The sequence below is a fragment of the Bos indicus x Bos taurus genome, chromosome 11 (assembly GCF_003369695.1).
Source record: "Bos indicus x Bos taurus breed Angus x Brahman F1 hybrid chromosome 11, Bos_hybrid_MaternalHap_v2.0, whole genome shotgun sequence".
In the NCBI taxonomy this organism is placed as follows: domain Eukaryota; kingdom Metazoa; phylum Chordata; class Mammalia; order Artiodactyla; family Bovidae; genus Bos; species Bos indicus x Bos taurus.
In genome coordinates this window covers 87,625,615-87,648,199 of record NC_040086.1, presented here as the reverse complement: position 1 = coordinate 87,648,199, position 22,585 = coordinate 87,625,615, and the positions used below count along the sequence as shown (strand labels likewise).

The window sequence follows — 22,585 nt, the reverse complement described above, 5'->3', positions numbered from 1 at the left end:
TGCCATGATTCTTGCAAAAGAAAAGAAAAATAAAGAATAATTTCTAAATAAATTATGCAAACTAGAAAAATGCATAGATTTTTCCATTTTTAAAAAAGGTTTTATTTTCTATTAGAAAATATAAAGTAATCTATGCTTACTATGCTGCTGCTGCTAAGTCGCTTCAGTCATGTTCAACTCTGTGCGACCCCATAGACGGCAGCCCACCAGGCTCCCCCGTCCCTGGGATTCTCCAGGCAAGAACACTGGAGTGGGTTGCCATTTCCTTCTCCAGTGCATGAAAGTGAAAAGTGAAAGTGAAGTCGCTCAGTTGTTTCTGACTCTTCCCGACCCCATGGACTGCAGCCTACCAGGCTCCTCCGCCCATGAGATTTTCCAGGCAAGAGTACTGGAGTGGGGTGCCATCGCCTTCTCTGGTGCTTACTATATAAGCATACATATAAGACAAAGAAGTACAAAAGAACAGAAGGGGTTAAAAAAACCACATAATTTTACCAACCAGACACAATAACTACTAATATAGTATCAGTCTATTTTTCATTATGCATAACTTTTTACATAGCTAAATTTATAAGTAAATCAGGCAGAGGTCTTAAACGTAAAAAAAGTGACATTCATTAAAAACTACTTTAAAAATTAAAAACACTTCTATGTTGAACTATACAAAACTGCCAATTTTGTAGGTCAAAATGGTAAACTACTGACAATTCCATAGGTTTCAACCCACTACATGCAAGGTCATGGGCTAATCTGAGGCAGTAAGTAAAAATACATCAGAGAGAGAGAAAAGAATGGAAAATGTGAAGGAACTTAAAAGACAAGGAGATGGATGGAAAAACCTGGATATAACCCAATGTCTGTTAACAATGAAGAGATAAATAATTTGTGGTATATCCATATAATGGAATACTACTTAGCAATAAAAAGGAATGGACTTATTTATATATCTACAACATTGATAAATCTCATAGTAAATTATGTTGCGTGAAAGAATATAGCAAATAAAGAACAGCTGTATTTTTTTCATTTATACAAAACTAGAAAATAAAAACTAATCTATAGTGACAGAAAGAGGATAAGGGTTTGCTGTGGAGTCAGGGATGAGGGGAGAGAGGCAACAGGAGAGACTTCATAAGAATGGGAGGAGACTTTTGGAAGTCACGTGTCTTCTCTCTTGGTGGTGGTGGTGATTTGGTGGCTATAGATATATATCGAAACTTCAGGAACTGGACAATTTAAATATGGCCATTTCTTGTATGTTGATTACACCTCAAAAGCTATTTTAAAATCACTGTAAACTTGAAGATATCCTCAAAACACTCAATTCCCAATTAGCTAATAATATTAACTGTGAGATTATAGTAAGCCTAGTTTCAGAGAAACAGAAAGATTTTCCTGCCCTTCAAAAAAAGTAAAATGGGATCTGACTCTAATACTGGTTACAGCAACATGATTTCTCTGGGACCAGCATTTTATTCCTCAGGCTCACCATTTGACTAGCAGCCATTTATTAAAAGCCATCTAAGGGGAAATCCAGAGACCATAATCAGCAAACAAGAACAGAACAGGGTGCTGGTGAGGAAACAGGGACAGCAATTGCATCTTAATGAATTTTAGGAAGTCCCTTTTATGGGGTCATGCACATGTGCACAAACCAGAACAGCCCTCTGAAACAGGATAGCGTGTGTGCGAAGCTGCTTCAGTCGTGTCCAACTCTTTGCTACCTCAGGGACTATAACCCGCCAGGCTCTGCTGTCCATCGGCTTACTCAGGCAAGAACACTGGAGTGGGTTGCCATTTTCTTCTCCAGGGGATCTTCCTGACCCAGAGATGGAACCTGAGTCTCTTACGCCTCCTGCATTGGCAGGCAGGTTCTTTACCAGTAGCACCACCCAGGAGGCCAATAAATTAAGCTGACTTTCAAACCAATTATTAAGTATATTTAAAATGAAATGGAAAACTTAAGAGAATGGTTTCATGGAATCCCCAGATTTCTGCAAATCACTTTGCAGAAACGGCCAAAGTATCAAGAGCTTAAACAGTTAAAAAGGTAGTTTGTCTATTTCAGGGGTTTAACATAAATGCTAAGAAGAGAAGCTAGAAAGATTTAGATAAAAACACACAGCTGACAAGTCACATGAAACAAATTAACTGAATTTTAATGCCAGCTCTGCTTAAGCTTGAATGTGAACAGTGTTCTCAATATGATGAACAATACTGCTGTTCACAAGCCAACAGTCTACTGCTGGTTTCCAGATTGAAGTCTCTATTCTAACCTTTTGAGCTCAATACATTAAACTCTTTTACTGAAGGAGATATTTATGTAAATGATAATCTTTTGGCAGTAGGCCACCAAAATCATATGTGCTTTTATTTTTCAGATGTTTTTCCCAAAGGTTAGTATTTAAAGAATTTAAGTAACTTCACTTTTCAATTAACAGTGAATTTAAATTTCCAGTATTATGAATCATGTGAATTAAAGTTGCCAGCAGTTAAATGGCCCACAGAAAGCATTATAAAGCCTCAGGCATCAACGATCTCCCAGTAAGTTTAAATGCACTTTCTTTCTATGCTACCAATCTAGCAGAACTTGTTAATGCCAACGTCAATGTAAGTCAAAAGCATTTTGATTATAAATGACAGTGGTTTCTAGGAAGTCCGTATTAATTCCTTGGCAGAAAGTACATAAGCCATTCATATCACTTCCATTCAAAATAAGGTTTTAAATTACATGGAAAAAAATTCTATTTTAAATCAAAATATAAATAGGTTCTAAGATCATCATTATCAAGGTGTTATTTACCATATTTTGTCTAAAAGTAGCTGCTTGATAATGTCATTATTTAATCATAAGAGGTTAAAAATTAAGATACATTTTCTTTAAAAATTTAAAAACGGAAAACTCTTCACTGCCTCAGAATTTTATTACTTTGATCAGTGAGTGCACATTTGCTAAATTCTCTCTGTGCACAGAGCGAGCACCATGGGCATCCTGGAACACAGATGAAACAAAGAGACAGAAAACCGCCACTCAGCACTGTAGCCAAAGGGTCAGAAACAAAAAATAAAATGATAAAATTAAGCCCGTTACTATCTGGAGACAATCAAAACCCCTAGAACACGTCAGGAGCTGGCCACACTCTCCCCTTCCTGGTCTTAACCAGGTTAATTCCTACTCATCCTCTGTCTCTCCACTCAGCTCCCCCTCTTCAGGGAGTCCTCCGTGAAACTACACTGTATTCCTCTACTACAAAGCTCAAACCACATATGCTTCCTTGCATATACATATCACAATCAGCATGTTGTTATTCAAGAGTGAAATAATTTTATTAATGCTTATCTACCCTGCTAGAAGATAAACTCCATTAAAGCTAAAGACAAGTTTGGTTGTATATTTCGAATGCTTAGCACATAGAGCCATCATATCACTTTTGCTTAATAAATAATCTGCAGAGTGAAAAAACTACACACAAAAAAGTATTGCTCCCAAAGAACTCTATTCTTTTAAAATAATTTTCACTTTAATTATCCTTTCTGATTGGAAAAAACCTTGGGCTTGGGAAAAAGTACATTGACCCATTCCTGTTAATTTTTGCACATGGTGTGAAATAAGGGTCCAACTTCATTCTTTCACATGTGGAAATCTAGCTGTTCCAATATCATTTCTTGTAGACTATTCTTCCCCTCAATGAATGGACTTGGCAACCTTTCTACAGCTTAACTGGCTGTAGATGTGAGAACTTATTTTACGTCTGGACTCTCAATTCTATTCCATTATGTCTCTCCTTATGTCAGTGCCACAGTGTTCTGTGGCAGCTTTGTAGTAAGTTTGTTTTTTTTTTTTTTAAATTTTTGGCTGTACCCTACAGAATTTGGGACCTTAGCCCCCCGACCAGGGATCAAACCCATTCCCCACGCACTGGAAGGCAGAATCTTAAACAGTGGGCCACTAAGGAAGTCCCTGTGCTGCTGCGTCACTTCAGTCATGTCCAACTCTGTGCGACCCCATAGACGGCAGCCCACCAGGCTTCCCCGTCCCTGGGATTCACCAGGCAAGAACACTGGAGTGGGTTGCCATTTCCTTCTCCATTGCATGAAAGTGAAAAGTGAAAGTGAAGTTGCTCAGTCGTGTCCAACTCCAGCGACCCCATGGACTGCAGCCCACCAGGCTCCCCCGTCCATGGGATTTTCTAGGCAAAATTACTGGAATGGGGTGCCACTGCCTTCTCCAAAGGAAGTCCCTGTAGTAAGTTTTAAAATCAAGAAAGAGTTCTCCAACTTTGTTCCTTTTCAAGATTGTTTTAGCTATTTGGGATCCCTTCCAATTTCATATAGGTCATTCCTGATAGCTCAACTGCTAAAGAATCCACCTGCAATGTGGGAGACCTGGGTTCGATCCCTGGGTTGGGAAGATCCCCTGGAGAAAAGAAAGGCTACCCACTCCAGTATTATGAATCTAAGGATCAGGTTTCAGCTTAAAAAAAAAAAAAAAAAGGTTACTGGAATTTTGAAAGGGATTACACTGAATCTGTAAATCACTTTGGGTAACATGGACAATATTTAGTCTTCCTATCCACGAACATGGCATATCTTTTCATTTCTTCAGAACTACTTTAATTAACCAATGTTTTGTAGTTTTCAGTGTACAAGTCTTTACCTCAATGGGCAAAATTTTTCCTGGATATTTTATTCTTCCAGCCACTATAGTAAATACAATTGTTTTCTTAATTTCCTTTCAGATTGTTCATTTCAGGTGTATAAAAACTCTCAGCTAATTTTTGTGCTGATCTGTATCCTGAAACACAGCCAAATTTATCAGCTCTATTAGCTTTCTTGTGAAATTCTTTGGGATTTTCTACATACAGCACTACGTCATTTGTGACCAGAGGTATTTTCACTTCCTTATTTCCAAATGGATCCATTTATTTCTGTTTCTTGTCTAACTGTGCTAGCCAGAACTTCCAGGATAATGCCGATCAGCAGTGGTGAGAGCAGGTGATTTAAGTCAACTGAGATTTCTCTAATAGGATCTCACAGACTGGGGCTTGAACAATATTTATTCCTCATGCGGTTTGAGAGTATGATCAGGTTCTGATGAGAACCCTCTCTCTGATTTGCAGCTAGCTCTATGATTTTTTTTATAATGACATCAATTCCATCATAAGGACTTGCCCCTCATGACCTCACTAAACCTCCCAAACGTTTCACCTCCAAGTACCATCACACTGGGGAGTAAGGTCTCAACACATGAATTTTGCGGGGTACATTCTGCCCATAGCAGGAGGCACCCTTGTCCTATTCCTGTCTTTAGGGGGAAGCTTGTCATTTTGTCATCACTGAGTCTGTTGGCAGTGGGCTTTTCCCCACGTGCCCTTTACCATGCTGAGTAAATTCCCTTCTACTCCTAGTTTTCTGTTTTTATCCCAAAAGGGTGTTGTATTTCATCATATGTCTTTTGTGCCTCCCTTGAGTATTCTGCAATCCTTTTTATTTCTGTAGAATGAGTGGTAACATCCACAATTTCTGATTTTAGTTAATTCTGTCTTCTCTTTTATTTTTTCCTGTCAATCTAGTGAAAGACTTGTAAATTTTGTTGATCTCTGCAAAGAGTTTTCGTTTTCACCAATTCTCACTGATGCTACTTTATTCTCTATTTTATTTATTTCCACTCTAATCATTATTATTTCCTTTCTTTGGCTAACTTTGAAATTTTTAAAAATTTTCCCCACGTGCCCTTTACCATGCTGAGTAAATTCCCTTCTACTCCTAGTTTTCTGTTTTTATCCCAAAAGGGTGTTGTATTTCATCATATGTCTTTTGTGCCTCCCTTGGTCAGAGGAGCTAAGATCCCAGAAGTCACTCCATAGCACCAAAAATCCTGATAAGGCACTGACTTCATGCATGGGCATTATGTAAAATGTTCTGAGTAAGGTATCCCTTTCTTATATAAAATCTAACAGAAAAGATATTTAAATGCTATAAAGGGAATTTTTAAAAACTAGTATTTTATATAATTCCTATCTCCCAACATCCCACGAAGTATTATTTCAGTTTTTAAAATGAGGAACTTGAGGCTCAGAGAGGTTAAGCAACTGGCCTGACATGGCCTGGCTGTAAGGGGAAGAGCTGGTGGGTGTGTCTGCCGATTCACAAGCCTGTACCCTGCTCCTTGCACTGGCTCATGATTCTTAAATTAATGATTTACATGTTTTTAACTCCTTAAAAATATAAAGTAGAATGCTGTTACATATTATAACACACTGAAGAAGACCAACACATAAGCCTATGTTGGCAAGTTATACTGGCTTTTTGTTTCAGTTTTTTTGCAGACTTTTGAAATAAAGTTTCTCCTCCATATTTGTGGATGTATTTAAATTCCTTCACTGTTTTAAAATACAGGCTAGCACTTTTCTGCTAACAAAATTATGCAAACAAGACACTACTACTACTCCACCCCACATGCCTGAGCATGGAATGCAAAAGCCAGTTAAAAAATAGCAATAATAAAGACATGCTTCAAGTGATAGGACCTCGTCAGAGAAGCAGCACCCAACACTTCATCTATTATTAAAAAAAATGTGAGCAACTGTTAGATTATATTAATGAGTCACTTAAGAAGTAAAATTCCCAATTAAACTTTCACATTTCTGAATTACATTAATTGAAAATACCCCACCGTTGCAAAGCAAGTTTAAAAATTGGTTACCATCTGCATCTACTCATGATTTAGAATTTTCTTGATATTACATTGTCAAAACTGAGTACAGAAACAAATACACGTGTAAACCAATGCAGAACTGCAACCATCGTCCATACACTTCAATTTTAATAATCTTCAAAACAGCTCATTTTCCCAAATGAATTCATCAGGAAATGTTATAATTTCAATTAATTTCTATTCATTCTGCTTTATTTATTGGGATTCAGCATAAGACAGAATCTGCAGAAAGGTTTCCACTAGCAGGGGGAAAGCCTGAATCATATAAGTGATCAGATGACAACAAAATGGTGATTTCAAGCTAGAGTAAAGAGAAAACTTCAGTTGAGAGGTTAAGAGAGAGGCAACATATTTCACAACAGGCTCAATGAAAACAGTTATCACTTATAAAAAAGCAAAGCTCATTGTTTTAGATCAAAAGTTTATACGATATTTTAAAATATTCCAACAAAAGTAAATAAGATCCAATTTCTTGCACTGTGAGGTGCTAGAAAGCAATAAGAAAATGTTCATGTTATTGTCGCCTTTAAGAAATCTTAAAAAGCGACTAATCACACAGTGATTTACTAAAAAAAATCTGCAATAAAACTTTCAATAACAAGCAGAGAATGAAGGCTCTGCACTCAAAGTCTGCCTATAAATATGTCTAAGGTTAAACCAAAACTTCTATTATATAAGTTATCTTAAAAGTTTAATGTTTAATTAGCATGGAACCCAAGAGCTACATTAGTATTTTAATATAGAAACACAAATTTGTAAGAAGATTAATTTAAAACATTCTTCATTTTCATATCTACCCTTTTCTCAATCAACTTAATGAAAACTATACCATTCAAATACTCATTCATTTGTTTATGATCATAATTCTCAGTGCTTACAAGTGTCCTTTCTTTAAATAAGCCATTTAAAGAATGGCTTTCTTTAAAGAAGCAATTCTTTAAATAATAGGAATTAAAGCTGAACTTCAGAGACTAAAATATTCATTAAACTCAGTGTCTTTCTTGCTTTTCTGCTATGAAAAAGGGAAAGCAAAATGCATTAGCTCTTATTTCTCCGTCAACCACGTTAACCATGTTTCTGGTGAAATACCGCCCCCTTGTGGACTTTTCGGACATTGCAAACAAAGGCCACATGCTTCAAGGTTTTACATCAGCATCTCACCATTATCTTAGTATTTCCACTAGGGAGCATCTTCTAACATTAGAAGATCCCCTGGAGGAGGGTACGGACAAAGCATTCCAGTATTCTTGCCTGGAGAATGCCATGGACAGAGGAGCCTGGCAGGCCACAGTCCATAGCGTCACAAAGAGTCGGACATGACTTGAAGCGGCTTAGCATAGCACAGCATTTTTATTATACGTTACTTTTGTCTATTCTTACATTTTGAAGAGTCTTAAAAGTATTGTACATTGAAATGCCAAAATTACAAACCTCTACTGAATAAATAATTTCAGGAAAAAATTGATCTCTACCTGATCTCTAATGGTATATTTAATCTTTTTGACAAATCTGAATCCTTCAATAGGTTTTTTAATATAAATGTGCATAATATGCTTACTGTACTATAAAATAAACTATAAGCCTGCAGAGGTAATGATATTTTTATTTTACATATTAAAACATTTTAGAAAAACTGATTTTTAAGTACTGTTTTCAAATATTTAAATATTTTCAAATATCAAAGCCTTAATTACCATATTTTAGTTTTTCATGTTAAAGTTAGAAACACACAACTTTGAAACATTTAAAATTCTTTCTCTGTTCTACATTCGTATAAAATACTGAAAACAGCATTATGAGTTTAAATGAGAAAATATTTTAAAAATCAATTTTATCCTATTGAAAGCAAAAGAAAAGTTATTAAAAAAGCTACCAAGGAAAAAATTACAGCCACTTAGTGTACATAAAAATGGTCTAAAGGCTCAGATGTACCAGCTGTTTAAGTGCCAAATACCACAACTGATTTTTCTTAAGCTTTCCATACAAAACCTGCTGCAGTTAGCAGACACAATCAAAACTGAATAAAGCATTGATTTGGGGTTTTACATAAGTTGGTTAGAAGTCTGCCTTTTTTAAATGGAATTAAGATAAATTCCATTCTCTCAAAAAATGTCTGCTATAACATTCCCATTGATACCCAATAAATGATTCTAAATATTCATTTGAAAATGAATAAATTATATCTGGAAATAAAAATAAAATTAGTTCACTTCTGTCTTTCTAATATTTCAGACCAGTTGTCTAGCTCTGTAGTCACAGACAGCCTGCTGGCTTCCAGAAATAGGAAGCTGTAGCTCCAGTAGCTACAGCTGTGTGGTCTTAGGTAACTCCCACTCCCTGCCTCCCAGAGTTACGGGTATTAAACGAAATAATCTAGGTAAATCCATATATTGAGGGCTCAAGTAATAGCACTAGCTAGTGCTTTTATTAGCATGTGCCCAGCATGTAATAAACTCTATAAATATTTAATGAATGAACACAATCAAAACGTTCAGCATAACAAAAACAGAGTCCAGCTAAGTCAAAAGGCCTTTCTGAACAATACTGACAACAGCCAGTAAACAGAAACAGAAGTGAGAGGAACTTGTCTAAAAGTGTGCTGATACAAAGCAACTACAAACTGTGGCATTTATGAAAAGATCATGAGTGTAAGAAACCTTGGAAATGCAGCTGAACTCACCTACAGGGAAACGCCTATGAAAACACTGCTTTGCTTTCACTATCACCTGACAAAAGGCAGAATCTACTAGGTGTTAGCTGAAATACGTCATCATTCAATCTTTGTGTTCTGAAAACTTTCTCTGTGCCTTACCCAGGGATCCACTATTGTAATAACAAAGGAAAATGTTCACCTACATTTAGAATCAAAGGACTAGTCTGTATGGATAGTATTCAAGATAAAATGTGACTTCTCACTTACCACCTTCCCCCACGCCATGCTTTCCCCAAAGCAAATGTCATCATCATATTTCTTTATTCTTTCAGAAATACCTACCACCGCCTACTCTATGTCAAGAATGTCTAGAAACAAGGAATTTAGCAAGGTTTAACGAAGTTACACTTCATGGAGTTATCAGTCTAGTTCAGGAAACAAATATTAAAAGAAACTGCAATGAAAGTATCTATTAAAGACACTGAATGCTACTACGAGCCTGGTAGCAATGATAAAACAAAGAAGTTGCAAAATATATAAATAGGTAAACTCAAAAAACAGTCAAATATGTCTCATTCTGTTTCATTTTATTTCCTCCAAACAAAAGTAGAGATATTTTTCAGGCCTATCAAAATAAACTAAAAAATTCTGCCCTTCACCTTTATTTATCTTTAGGAACCTGAGTTTTCCAAGTAATTTCCACATAGACAATGAGTAAAAATAAACAACACACAACAAGAAATGCATGTTTAACTGTCAACACTACATCTATTTACAGGCATCTTTGTTCACGGTTCTTTGAAGGCTCAATCTTCACATGAAACCTTGCAAATATACTGTTATTTATTTTATCCTGTTAAAATGTGATTTCTATTTTAGATTGTAATCTTTTTTTTCAACACAAACCTGCTTAGTTTCCTTTTCTATATGGAGAATTATTTCACGAGCTTGCAAAGAATTTGATGAGGGTTTTTTTTTTTTTAAAGATAAAAAAGAAAGTAGAAAAGAAATAGTGAAGTTGCTCAGTCATGTCCAACTCTTTGCGACCCCATAGACTGTATCCTACCAGGCTCCTCAGTCCATGGAATTTTCCAGGCAAGAGTACTGGAGTTGCCATTTCCTTCTCCAGGGGATCTTCCTAACCCAGGGATCGAACCCCGGTCTCCCACATTGCAGGCAGATGCTTTACCATCTGAGCCAATAAAGATATTGATAAAGTACTGAACTCCTGAAAAAAGTGTTTACATTATATATACATTAAGGGCAAGAATATTCTGGGAATAAAAATTGAAATTACAATTACACAAGATAGTAAATTATTAACTGTGGAATGATGACAACACCAACACATATCAAGAATACAGAATTTCATTAGGATTCTCAACTACTTACAAAAAACAATAAAAGGGCATGCATGAAACAGTATTGGGAATAAATATTTACAGTATTTCAAACCTAAATTAAGGAAAAAATCATCAGTACAAGAATGAACTTCATACCACAAGTAAGACAATTTCCTTACAAATCTAAACTATCAGCGTCCAATTCTTTACGTTATTCAGATTCATAACTTCCGTCCACATGCAAAGGAAACAAGCCTGTGCATCATCTGGGCCACGTGATGGCGGGGGGAGGGGTATCAGTAATGACCCAGAACTTGAAGGAAAGAGGAAGGTAGTTAGTGAGAGCGAAGAGAGGCGTGAAGTAGCTAGAAGTGATAAAATTAAGCTTATGAAAAGTTTGGCTGAGTATCATCCAACATGATGTTTTATTATGAAAAATGTTGTAAGTACAGAAACACTACTCTTTGAACAGTTTAAATATACTGAACTTTAGATGAATTTTATAAATTAGACGTCTATAGTGTCTACTCAGCAAATAGCTATTTTAGGGAAATGGAAATGGCTACCATTCTGAAGCTCTCTCAAAACTCGATTGCTCTAAAAAAAATCAAGTACCAAAACAAAGTACAACATTATCCTACCACAAGCCTAATTCTGACCACATCATTCTAAGTAAAAACTGGCTGAGCAGTGTCAAAACAGACATTTGAAGCAGTACCTTCATGGAAGCTACTTAAATTGATCTTTCAAAAACCTCTATCATCGCTTAAAATGCTTAATACTAAAAAATACCAGAAATAAAGTTTTATACTAAAATAATGGGGTCTAAAACTCTGCAATAAAAGTAGACAGAAAATCTTTATCTACAGTTTTTATTTTGCTCCTTTTCTTCTTACTAAATGTATGTTAACAAAAAAAAACCCCTCAAATGATCTAGACAAAAGCTTTTAGCTCAACACATAATTGCAAGAAAATTACAATAATTGTACCAATTAAAATAATCTTGAATGAACAGTATGTCATCTTAATGTTCCAATGGTTTACAGAGGGATCTACTTAATTAGCTGAAATTGCTTTCCAGTGTTAGTATCAAATGTCATTTGTTAAAAGTTGAACAATTTAGAAAATAATTTAACAAAGCAATTTTACCAAACACCAAGAACCAACATTTTCTTTTTCAGCTGAATAAAGCAAGCAGATGTGTCATCAAATTGCTATAAAAATAAATGAGGCTTTTTATGGATTAAAAAAATTTTACTACTAGTGTTAAAAATACTATTTTCTGATTGTTTTTACCAAATCAGATTTCTTTAATAAAATAAATGAATATCAATTATATCCTGCTGCTTTCTGTCTGCCATAAATAAAACATTTTATTATTCAAATGACAAGCAATAGCATCAAAGAACTCAACCATGGTTAACTAGAACAGTCATCTGAGTTAGTCTAACATATTCCAATATGGTTTTTTGATATACTGATCAAACTGTCTCCCTATAGTTTTTCATTTGAGATCATCTTAAGTCAATTCCTTAATGAACTCTCAAAGATTCTTACTAAATTGTCTTTTTCTTTCCCTTAGAATAGCTACAAAGGCATATAGGACACAGTCATTTCTTTAAAAAAAAAAAAAAGGACACACATCTCAAAGTCACCCTGCATTCTACCCATTCACGGATGGCAGGCCCACCAAGAGATGAAGTCTAATAGATTAACTTAATTGCAAAGCAAAGTTCTCATTACCTCATTATACCTCCAATATACAATAGTCTATATTTACAGGCATAGCATATTCTCACTACAAAAATTCACTCCACACTATTTTTATGATTAAAAATACACTTTCGCCCAAAACTTTTCTTTGACAAATGTTCTATTTAAAAACAGGGTCAAATTTTACCATTATCTTTGAACTACAGGTGATAATATATTTTCTTTTGTCTATATGATATATTTTAACTAATTAAAATGTAAATTTCTGAGAACTTCCTCGAACATTAGGAAGGCATGTAAGCTAAGGCTCAAGTGCTGGAAATTAGTGTGAAAGTTTTAAAAGGGCAAGTAATTATACCTTTTAAAAGGTCTATTAGCAAAGAACGTTAGTTTTAGCCTGAAAAGCTTTCTATCATCCAGAAAGCAGTGTTTCAGCCCATTATTGATAAAACTTGTTAATTGGCTAATTGTTTGAGCCATCACATTTTTACTTTATTCCAGTCATTTCAAATGTGTACATTTTACTTTCAATCAGAATATATATTCCTCATATACTTGAGTGATGAGGGACAAAAGATATGTTGCATATAATTTACCCTCTAATGGTTTAGGAAAAAAACATGTGTGTGTGTGGTGTGTGGTAATGGTGTCTTTGGGAATGCTGAAGTATTTAGGTGTGAAATACACTTTCAGATGGTTTGGCAAAAGAAAAGGGTATGTATGTGTGTAGATAAGTGCCTGTAAGTTCCTCAAGGGCATTAGATGCTTTGCATGTTTGTCCCTCTACCCTACCTCCTCAGGCAGCCCCTGGAACACATAAAAGCACAAAGGACACAATGTGAGCCCTAACCTACAGTAAAGACCCACACTAAACACACATCACATGAAGAAAATGTACTAGAATGGGCACACTATGAAAACTGCACCTTTCGTACCCGCTTGCTCCGTACCTTTAGAGGTACTGGCTGATTCTGACATTAGAATCAACCAGTGAATAAAGTGTGGTTTGTGATTCATTCTGCCACCACGGAACAAAATAGTAGGTTTTTTTCTTAGAGCTTTCAAAAGAGCCATGTATAGATACAAAATGATTTTCAATTTGCCATGTGTGAAAAGGTTACTAAAATCACAGGAGTGCACTAAGGAGTACAGCTCTTAGATTCATTTAATTCAAATTATGTCCCTAAGTAAAAATGTTAACAAAGCAACATTTACTGAACAGTCACTGTGGAGAACAAAAGGCATGGGAAGAGGAAAATTTTTTAATAAGAACCAGGTACTTCATCTACACACACATACATATTTTCTTTTGCCAAACCATCTGAAAGTGTATTTCACACCTAAATATCTCACCATGAATGTCCCCCAAACACCCTTAGCATACTGAAGGATATTAACATTAACTCAAAGACTCAAATTCCCCAACTGCCCACAAAATGCCCTTCAGTGCTCTACTCTTATGATAGATTTCAATCACAGCTCACACACTGCATTTGGGCTGTGGGATCTCTTCAGTCTCCCTCAGTGGCCAATATGGAACCTAAGCCAGTTGCCTTGTAGCGTGTTCCACATCTCAGATTCATCTGGCCGTTTCCTCATAATTAGGATCACAGTAAAACACGGCTGGCAACAAGAGCACATAGGTGATGTGGTACCTTCCACCGCATTTTATCTAGAGTCATATGAGCCTGATGCTGGGAAAGATGGAAGGCAAGACGAGAAGAGGGTGGCAGAGAATGGGATGGTTAGATAGCATCACTGACTCAATGAACACGAATCTGCGCAAACTCCAGGAGATGGTGAAGGACAGGGAAGCCTGGCGTGCTGCAGTCCATGGGGTTGCGAAGAGTCAAACACAACTTAGCAACTAAACAACACAATGCTATGCCTCCCATTAGATGTCAGACTTGACTATTTGATTAAAACTGGTGACAAGTCTCTCCCAGCAAGGTCATTTCTTCTGTGGTTGCACATAACCTGGAGAGTGACACTTTGAGATCACGTGGGTCTCGTGTTCCCCAACAACTTCCCCCCAGTAGTTTTTGCAACCACTGATGATCCTTGCTTGAATCAATGATTATATTGGGGATTAAAAAATAATAATTTTTAAATTTCACTCATTCCTTCTACATTTATTAGCTGGCATTCTAAAACAAAGAATTATTCCTTGTTTGCTCTCTTCTAAGTATTACTATGGACTCATGGATTTTTTTTTGGTGATATGTTATAACCCATTACTATCATTTTCCTTTGTGAAAATGGGCCCAAGTTTGAAAGGTGCTCCTTCAGACTACATCCTGTGGCTATCTGTGCAAACCGGGCTGTCCTCGAACACATCCTTCCTTGGTTTCTGGCACAAAAATGCAGACTCCCCTTGAGCTTTCCCTGCTTCTGACCTGGAATTAGCCATTTCTCCAAGGAGTCCAGCTCCAGGTGGGCTCACAGTTTGGGGATATTTTTGCTCCCTTTCGCTGGGCAAAGCAAGGGAAAATCTCGTTTTAAATTATGAGCTAATAATTTAACATTTCCAAATCCAATATGCTTTCCAGATGGCTCAGCAGGTAAAGAATCTGCCTGCAGTGCAGGAGACACAGGCAACCTGGGTTCAATCCCTGGGTCAGGAAGATCCCCTGGAGGAAGGAAATGACAACCCATTCCAATATTCCTGCCTGAGAAATCTCATGAACAGTGAGGCTGGAGAAGAGTCTTCAAGTCCCCTTGAACTGCAAGGAGATCAAACCAGTCAATCCTAAAGGAAATCAACCCTGAATATTCAATGGAAAGACTGATGCTGAAGCTGAAGCTCCAATACTCTGGCCACCTCATGTGAAGAGCCGACTCATTGGAAAAGACCTTGATGCTGGGAAACATTGAAGGCAAAAAGAAAAGGGGGCGACAGAGGGTGAGATGGTTGGATAGCATCACCAACTCAATGGACATGAATCTGAGCAAACTACAGGAGATAATGGACAGGGAAGCCTGGTGCACTGCAGTCCATGAGGTCACAGAGTCAGACACGACCTAGTGACCTAACAACAACAAAATCCAATCTAATATCACAGTGCTCTTCCTGATTTTTTCCATTCAATATTGGTATTCCCTTCTCCCAAAGAGAAAACACTGGCTTCCAAGAATAGCAATTTATTCATTCATTTACTCTATCTTACAATACATGCAAAAGGACTTCAGGAGTACAATAATACGATTAGCAACAATAAACCTACTAAGTTCAAGATTTCGTTGTAGCTAATTTTGTCCTCAGTATATTCTACTAAGAATAAAGAGTCAAGAGAAAACTGAGTTCCAAGGTGTTTGTATTAATATTTTTCTGTGTGGTTATACTATCAATTTCATATACCATTAGCATCAATTCTTCCTGTTTATATTCAATATTAGGGTTTGCTTTTTTCTATCCTTTTTGAATTAGTTTTTTTAATATATGAAAGGCAAACCATATAAAAATACACATTCAGAGTACATCTCATTCCCCATCTAAGCATCCTCTTCGGGTAAACGTTTTTATTAGTTTGTTTTTTCCTTCCTGTAGGTTGTTTTATTTTTTCACAAAAAATAATACATATTTACATATTTATATGTAGATATCCTTACTCTCCCTTCTTTCTTACGCAAATAGAGCATGTTATATACTCTCACATTTTGCAGTTTTCACTTACTAATGTATCCTTAAAATTTCTCCATATCAAATCATAGTTTTTTTCTCATTTTCTACAGTTACAAAACACTCTATTATGGTAGATGTGCCATTATTTATTCAACTAGTGTTTCTAAAAACATGCAGTTAAGTTATGGTGCTACAGATAAGGTCACAATAAATAACATAATAAATAAATAAGGTCACAATAATGTATAAGTATTTTATCACTGTGGAGGTGTGTGTTCAGAGTAAATTTCCACAGTGGGATTGCTGGGTGAAAAAGTAAATACATACTTACTTGTTCACCATTGTATTTCCAGTATTGGCAGCAGGGCCCAGCAGACACTTAATAAGCTTTTTTTGATTAAACTGAATCATGAATTTTTCTGAGAGTTTTAAAAACCTTTTGATATTTTTACATCTCTCCTGCTTCTATTTCCTGAGGACACAGACTTTCTCACCAAGTCTCACCCTCTTCACAGACCACACATGGGGCCAAGGGCTGAACTCTAAGCACACAGCCCTTAGAACGTGAAACACTGTCAATGCTTTTGTACTCCTGAGACACAGGAAACTTCTAGGCATCACGTTCAATTATATGAAGGTGAAGGGATTGACTTGAGTCCTGTTCTGCACCAAAACCTAAAACTGTGCTCATCCAGCAAATATTCATTATGCAGCACCTCTTACGATGCAAATGTTTATTCATGAAACAAAACAACAGTCTACTACACAACCAAGGAAAAAACCAATCATGTATCTCATAATAAAAAGAGGAGTTCTAAGATATCAAAGAGCAGATGCATCCAGAAACACTGCTCTGCAGGCCCCTGGCAGCTGTGGACCACTGCCATCTACTGGAACACCTACTTCACACAGCCCACACAGTTTACAATGATTAATGTTGCATAAATTGAACATATAACCTCAAGAGCTCAAGTGTGTAGACAAATACTACAACCATCCTCTATATTCTAAAATCAGTTATTTACCTAAAAATATTAGATAAAATATGTACATGAAAAATGGGGATTGGAAAATAATGAAAACCATATGCTGACAATACTCAAGGATAAACTATTTACAATCTTAAAAATTAAATATAGAAACTCTACACTGAATGGTTGGTCAGGTTTACTATTTCATTTACATGTTCAAAATAATGCTTCAATTACACTAAGTTTTATACAATTGCATAGCTCCCTTGAATTGCATTTTTTCCTAAGAGATATTTTTATTTAGAGTTGTAACTGAAAGCTATGAAGGTATTAAGTATTCTGGTAAACAAAGAGGATTATAATTTTGTTTGTGAATTTGACAAGAAAGTGGTACTCTTAAAACCTGACATACTTGACACTACACTGAGCCTTGACTGTGTTTTCCCAGAAAAAACTGAATCAATTTCTTTATCAGAAGTAGATTTTAAAAGTACTTCAAATGACTATAAAAGAACAATAAATTCCTTTACTGTTTAGCGCAAAGCACGTTTACCAGCCCGTATTCACAGTTCCCTGGGTCTTCCAGATACAAAGCTGTGAAAACACTTGCACTAATGATTTGGAAAATGTGACCTCCTCAATATTCTATCAAGACACTTAGAATAAAAAATAAAATGGACAATAAACAATGTTTTAAGGTTTGCCTTTTGTATATTTAAATACATAAATTTAATAGGACTATTAAACATCTTTTATCATATAGGTTACACAAGAAAGAATCTATCCAAATAAAGCTGTAAATTTTACATGATGGGATATATACCTGTGCTAACACAACTCTGAAATTATAATGGAAGAATTACTAACGAAAATGATTAACCTCAGAACTCTACATTTTATACATATTATTTTGCATTCATTTTGCTTTGTATGCATTTTTTCTTAAGAGTCAACTCAATTTAAAACAAATTTAAATATAAAAAGGTCAGATAAAGTACCTTTCATAGATGGTTTTTAATGTCATTTGATCTGGGATACCTTCGGTCTCTTCCAAATACAATATGAGCCATGAAGTTCTGTACGGCCACTGCTCAGTTAGGTTGATCCAGCTAGCAAGCCTATCCCAGTTGAAACTTATCTGGTTGGCTCTCAGTAATCGTCCTTTAAAGCATACAAAAACATTTTAGAATTAATAGGTATGTAACGTTATGTTAAGCCAACCATTCTGTATATTCACAAATAACCAACTTCCACTGTTTTTTAATTTGCCACTTAACTTACACTATAAATTCACACCTAATATCTATCTGGCTGCTAGGAGAGGACCAGGGGGATGAGTATAGAGTTTCAGTTTAATGGGATGGAATGCATTATGGAGATGGATGGTGGTGAAGGTTACACAAATAGTGAAAGTATTTAATACCACCCAAATGGACCCTGGTTAAGATGGTAAATTTTAAGTGTATATCATTTAACACATTAAAAAAAAGAAAAAAAAATGTAATTTGAAAATTAAAGCAGAATAGCAGCATGTAAAAATCTGAACTTCAACATTTTCAATTATAAATTAATTATAGTTATACAAATTAGCATAAAATTATTTTTATACAAAGAGAAAAATTAAACCTGAGGTGAAATTTTTAAATCATCAAATTTAAAAATAACAGTAGACCACTGACAGTCGATTTTCACTATCGAAACCAACACTGGTTTTATTAGACACACAATGCAAAATAAAACTGGTGTTTGGCGGTGTATAAACACAGTCCATCCTTTTGTTTCTGGAAGGGAATTGCTCTGTTGATGTTGCACTGCCGGGGACCAGCCCCGGCTGATCCAGGGTATTCGAAGGAGAGACGGCGTAGGCGAAGATCAGGAAACAACTGCTTAATTAAATGTTAATTAAGGATATAAAGAGTAATAGAATGAGGATAGCTCAGTGAGGAAATTCAGTGGAGAAAAGAGGCTGAAATAAGGATAGCTCAGTGAGGAAATTCAGTGGAGAAAAGAGGCTGAATAATTCAGCCAGAAGGTAAGAGAAAGAACGACATGGGGAGACCAAGTTTCGGTGAACAAGGCCCGCACTTTATTTTTCAAAGTAGTTTTTATACCTTAAGTTATGCATAGAGGATAATGGGGGAAGGGGTAGAGTCTTGCAGCAAACCAGGCTTTCTTCCTGCAAACTTATCATATGCAAAAGCTTAGGTGATTTGCATCATCTTCTGGCCCGGAGGCCTGTTAACATTTTAAGACCTTTTCTTCAGAAAACTTATTTTTCTCTAAAGGTGACTGGTCAGGAGCCACCCTCCAAAAGCATTAGATAAAGTTGCATTCCTACAGAGCAAAGGTGTGGCGGGCTATAACAAGAAAAAGAATTAACTCAAGGGTCCCAGGTTACAAACATTAAAGCTACTACTTACACCAATTATATTAATCAATACACTGCCAGGGACACAGCAGTAAGGGATATGGAGACTTAGCAGCAAACATTGGCCCAACAAGTGAAAATCCCTTCACCAATACAATTTCTAATCAATCTTAACTGCTCAAAGGAATCTGTATTTAGACAGTTTAGAACATCTCCTGCCTCTCACAGTTGGGAGGCTCTGAACAATCACATGTGGCCGGAAAAACCTATTCAGGCAGGCTAGAGGATTTCCAAAGGAGTTTGTAGGTTAAACACTGTCACACCCAGGAATTATTAACTGGAGCTGTAAGCTAACTCTTTTTTCAGAGAGGTAGTGGGGGACAGCCCCCCGTAAAGTCAGAGGTGTAGGTGAAAGCACAAAGCAGAAAGTAGGCAGACTCTGGTTTTGGGGGTATATGCTCGAGAATTTCCAGGGGGACTCCTGAAGCTCGATCCCGCCTTTGTGTATGCCGAGCCTCCTTCCTCATGACCTTTGTCATGGGCGGAGTTCCTCACGCTGGCTACTGGCAGTGATAGAATTCCAGTTGAGCTATTCCAGATCCTGAAAGATGATGCTGTGGAAAGTGCTGCACTCAATATGCAATATGCACTCAATATGCAATATGCTGGCTCCCAGCATTGCACCTTACTGTCTACCACACAACACTAAGACAAGGAAACTCACCTGTCACAGAAACAATGTTGAGCAGTCTCCTCATGGTCTGCGGGCTTATGTCACTGAACCAGTCCTCCGTAACCAGCAGTTTCGTGAGGTCGAAGGACATCTGCCGGGTAATCGTGCGCTGCATCTGCCTTCTTCGGTAAGTGTCCTGAAACGGGGTAGCATCAGTGAGCGTGAGCCCTCACTTCAACCCTGAGAGCTTGAGGCTCTTTTGAGAAGTTAATACATGTCTATGTCAACAACAAAAACAATCCAAAATTTCAGTCAAAGAGGAAGATAAAATAGTACAAAAAGTATTATTACTACTCCCTGAAGTAGAATATATACTGATCTCTAAAGTAAGTATTTCTAGCAAATGCATCAGAGACTATAGTTTAGCTTTGGGTGTACCTGATTTATAGTTGTACAATCAGAGAAAGCTCAATGCCTTGAAAAATATAAATAAGCTGAACTGTATAAAGAAAATTCAATTCAAACTCTTATGGGAGCTCAGTATCTATAGGAACTCTGATAATAAAGCAAATAACCCCTTGCACAGATTTAAGGATTCAGCATTTTGATTTTTAGGTTATTTTCAAACGTGACAGTTACCGAAAGGGCACAGCTGCTGTATCCTCATGTCTAGTAAGAATGAAAGGCTCTCAACTGGGCGGGGATCCCATCCAATCAGGAGAAGCAGGCACAACGAGGGTGGTTCTCATCTAAGGTCACAAGACAGGGGAACCCAAGGGGCCAGGCTCCCAGGACAGAAATTCTAAATGGCAACTCATACCCCACTCTTAATTTAGAGTTGTCAATTATCCTTCATAATACTATTTCTGCATCCATACTTGTACGTGGTAAAGGCATAAAATCAAAATACCTGAAGACAGTTTTTAAAATGTAAAATGTCCCAATTAAAGATTTGCAAACTGGGGGGGCAGGGCGGGTAGTGGAAAATATCACCAATGCTAGCCCAAGCTCGCCATCCATAAGCAGCATTGTTACCATCACTTACCTGCAGAGGTATATCTCCTGTCTTATAATAGCCCCAGTTCTTTACAAAAGGCTCCTAGGATAGGGCAGGGCAGGGAAACTAGTGTCTCCCAGGAGACAACCAACAGACTAGGAAAGGCACACAAGGTCACTACGTGGGGATAGAAAAAAAGAGCGCACACCTCACAAATATTAGGGCAGGAGGTCAGCCAACAGGACAACACAGCAAAGACTGGTTCCCACACCACAAGCCTCTCCCCCTTACAGCTGTGCTGACAATGGCCCCTGGGACAAGCACAACCTGACCTGGGATGAACCTAACGGTTCTCTGCCCCCAGTGACATCACCTGGGCAGCTTTCAAATCTCACTCTCAGAGGTTCTGATTCAACTGGTCTGGAGTGGGACCTGGGTTGACAGCAGGCTGGGAGAGACCGGGCACTCCTATATAATTTACAGTTATTATGGCTCTAGGTTCAGACATTCCCTGAAAAACCACCAATGATAAAATATACTTTATGAGCTCAATGCAGTATTTATAAAATAAATAAGTGGCCTTACCTTGGTTTTACTTAAACAACAGCAATACAAACAAATGGCTCAAAACATACACTATCTTACCCGTCTATTGAGGGCCGTCTTGCTACCAAGTTTTGTCATCTCTCCAAGGCTGTTTTGTGAAACTCTTCTGTCAGCATCTTCCTGCATCCCTAAAAGAGTTTATCAAGAAAGCACCATTTGTCCTGAAACTCTGCTGTAAATGATACTTAAAGAGTTGTGAAATTTGAACAATACTTTCCAAGGTAAGAGGAGATGCAAAATGAAAAACTATGGAACCACGTCAAACCCAAAGTATCCGAGGAACTTGATCTTTACCTGTATTATCCGAGCATGGAACATCTCCATTAGTTGTTGAAGTTACAAGAAATTTTCTTGCACTGCTTAGTCCCCGGCTGTTGAGGAAAACGGGCAGATGAACTATATTGCGCATATAGTCATGTCCATTGATGTTTGAGTCACGAAGCACACTATTGAGGTTCTGATTAATTGCCTTTATGATAATATGTGGATCACTTGCAAAAATGGCAATGAATGGGCCTTTTGAAAACAGAACTCGGACCTGTGGTAGAAGAAATGTAAAATCACAATAAAAAAATTATCCAAAGTAATAAAACCTCTCTTCAAAATCTGTGTTACCCTTTGTGACTACATTTTAAAATAGCGTTTCCTTTTCATTCAAATGTTATTCTATGTGAAAACAAATTTTATTGAAGTTTCAATCTTTTTTCACCACCTGACAATTTAACATTTGACAGTGATAGAATCTCTGAAGGAAACAACTAGTCCTGTCCTACTTTGAGACACTCAGATCTACATAAGAAGTAAGATCCACAAACATGAGAAATACTCATGAGCAGACATGATGCACTGTAAGAGCAACACACATGAGAAACACTCATGAAGTACTCCTGAGCAGACACGGTGCACTGCACACACTGGTCT

General features: G+C 36.8%; 1 protein-coding gene across 20 annotated transcripts in view; it reads right to left on the bottom strand.

Annotated features, from left to right (window-relative positions):
* KIDINS220 (kinase D interacting substrate 220) overlaps positions 1 to 22,585 on the bottom strand; it is a 96,064-nt gene that overhangs the window by 31,926 nt on the left and 41,553 nt on the right. For all 20 annotated transcript variants that reach the window (XM_027556134.1, XM_027556137.1, XM_027556138.1 and 17 more), the window contains 4 exons: positions 21,959 to 22,202; positions 21,704 to 21,792; positions 20,113 to 20,257; positions 18,019 to 18,181 (listed from right to left, as the gene is read on the bottom strand). In XM_027556134.1, the coding sequence (XP_027411935.1) occupies positions 18,019 to 18,181; positions 20,113 to 20,257; positions 21,704 to 21,792; positions 21,959 to 22,202 (641 nt within the window). The remainder of the gene's footprint in view (positions 1 to 18,018; positions 18,182 to 20,112; positions 20,258 to 21,703; positions 21,793 to 21,958; positions 22,203 to 22,585) is intronic.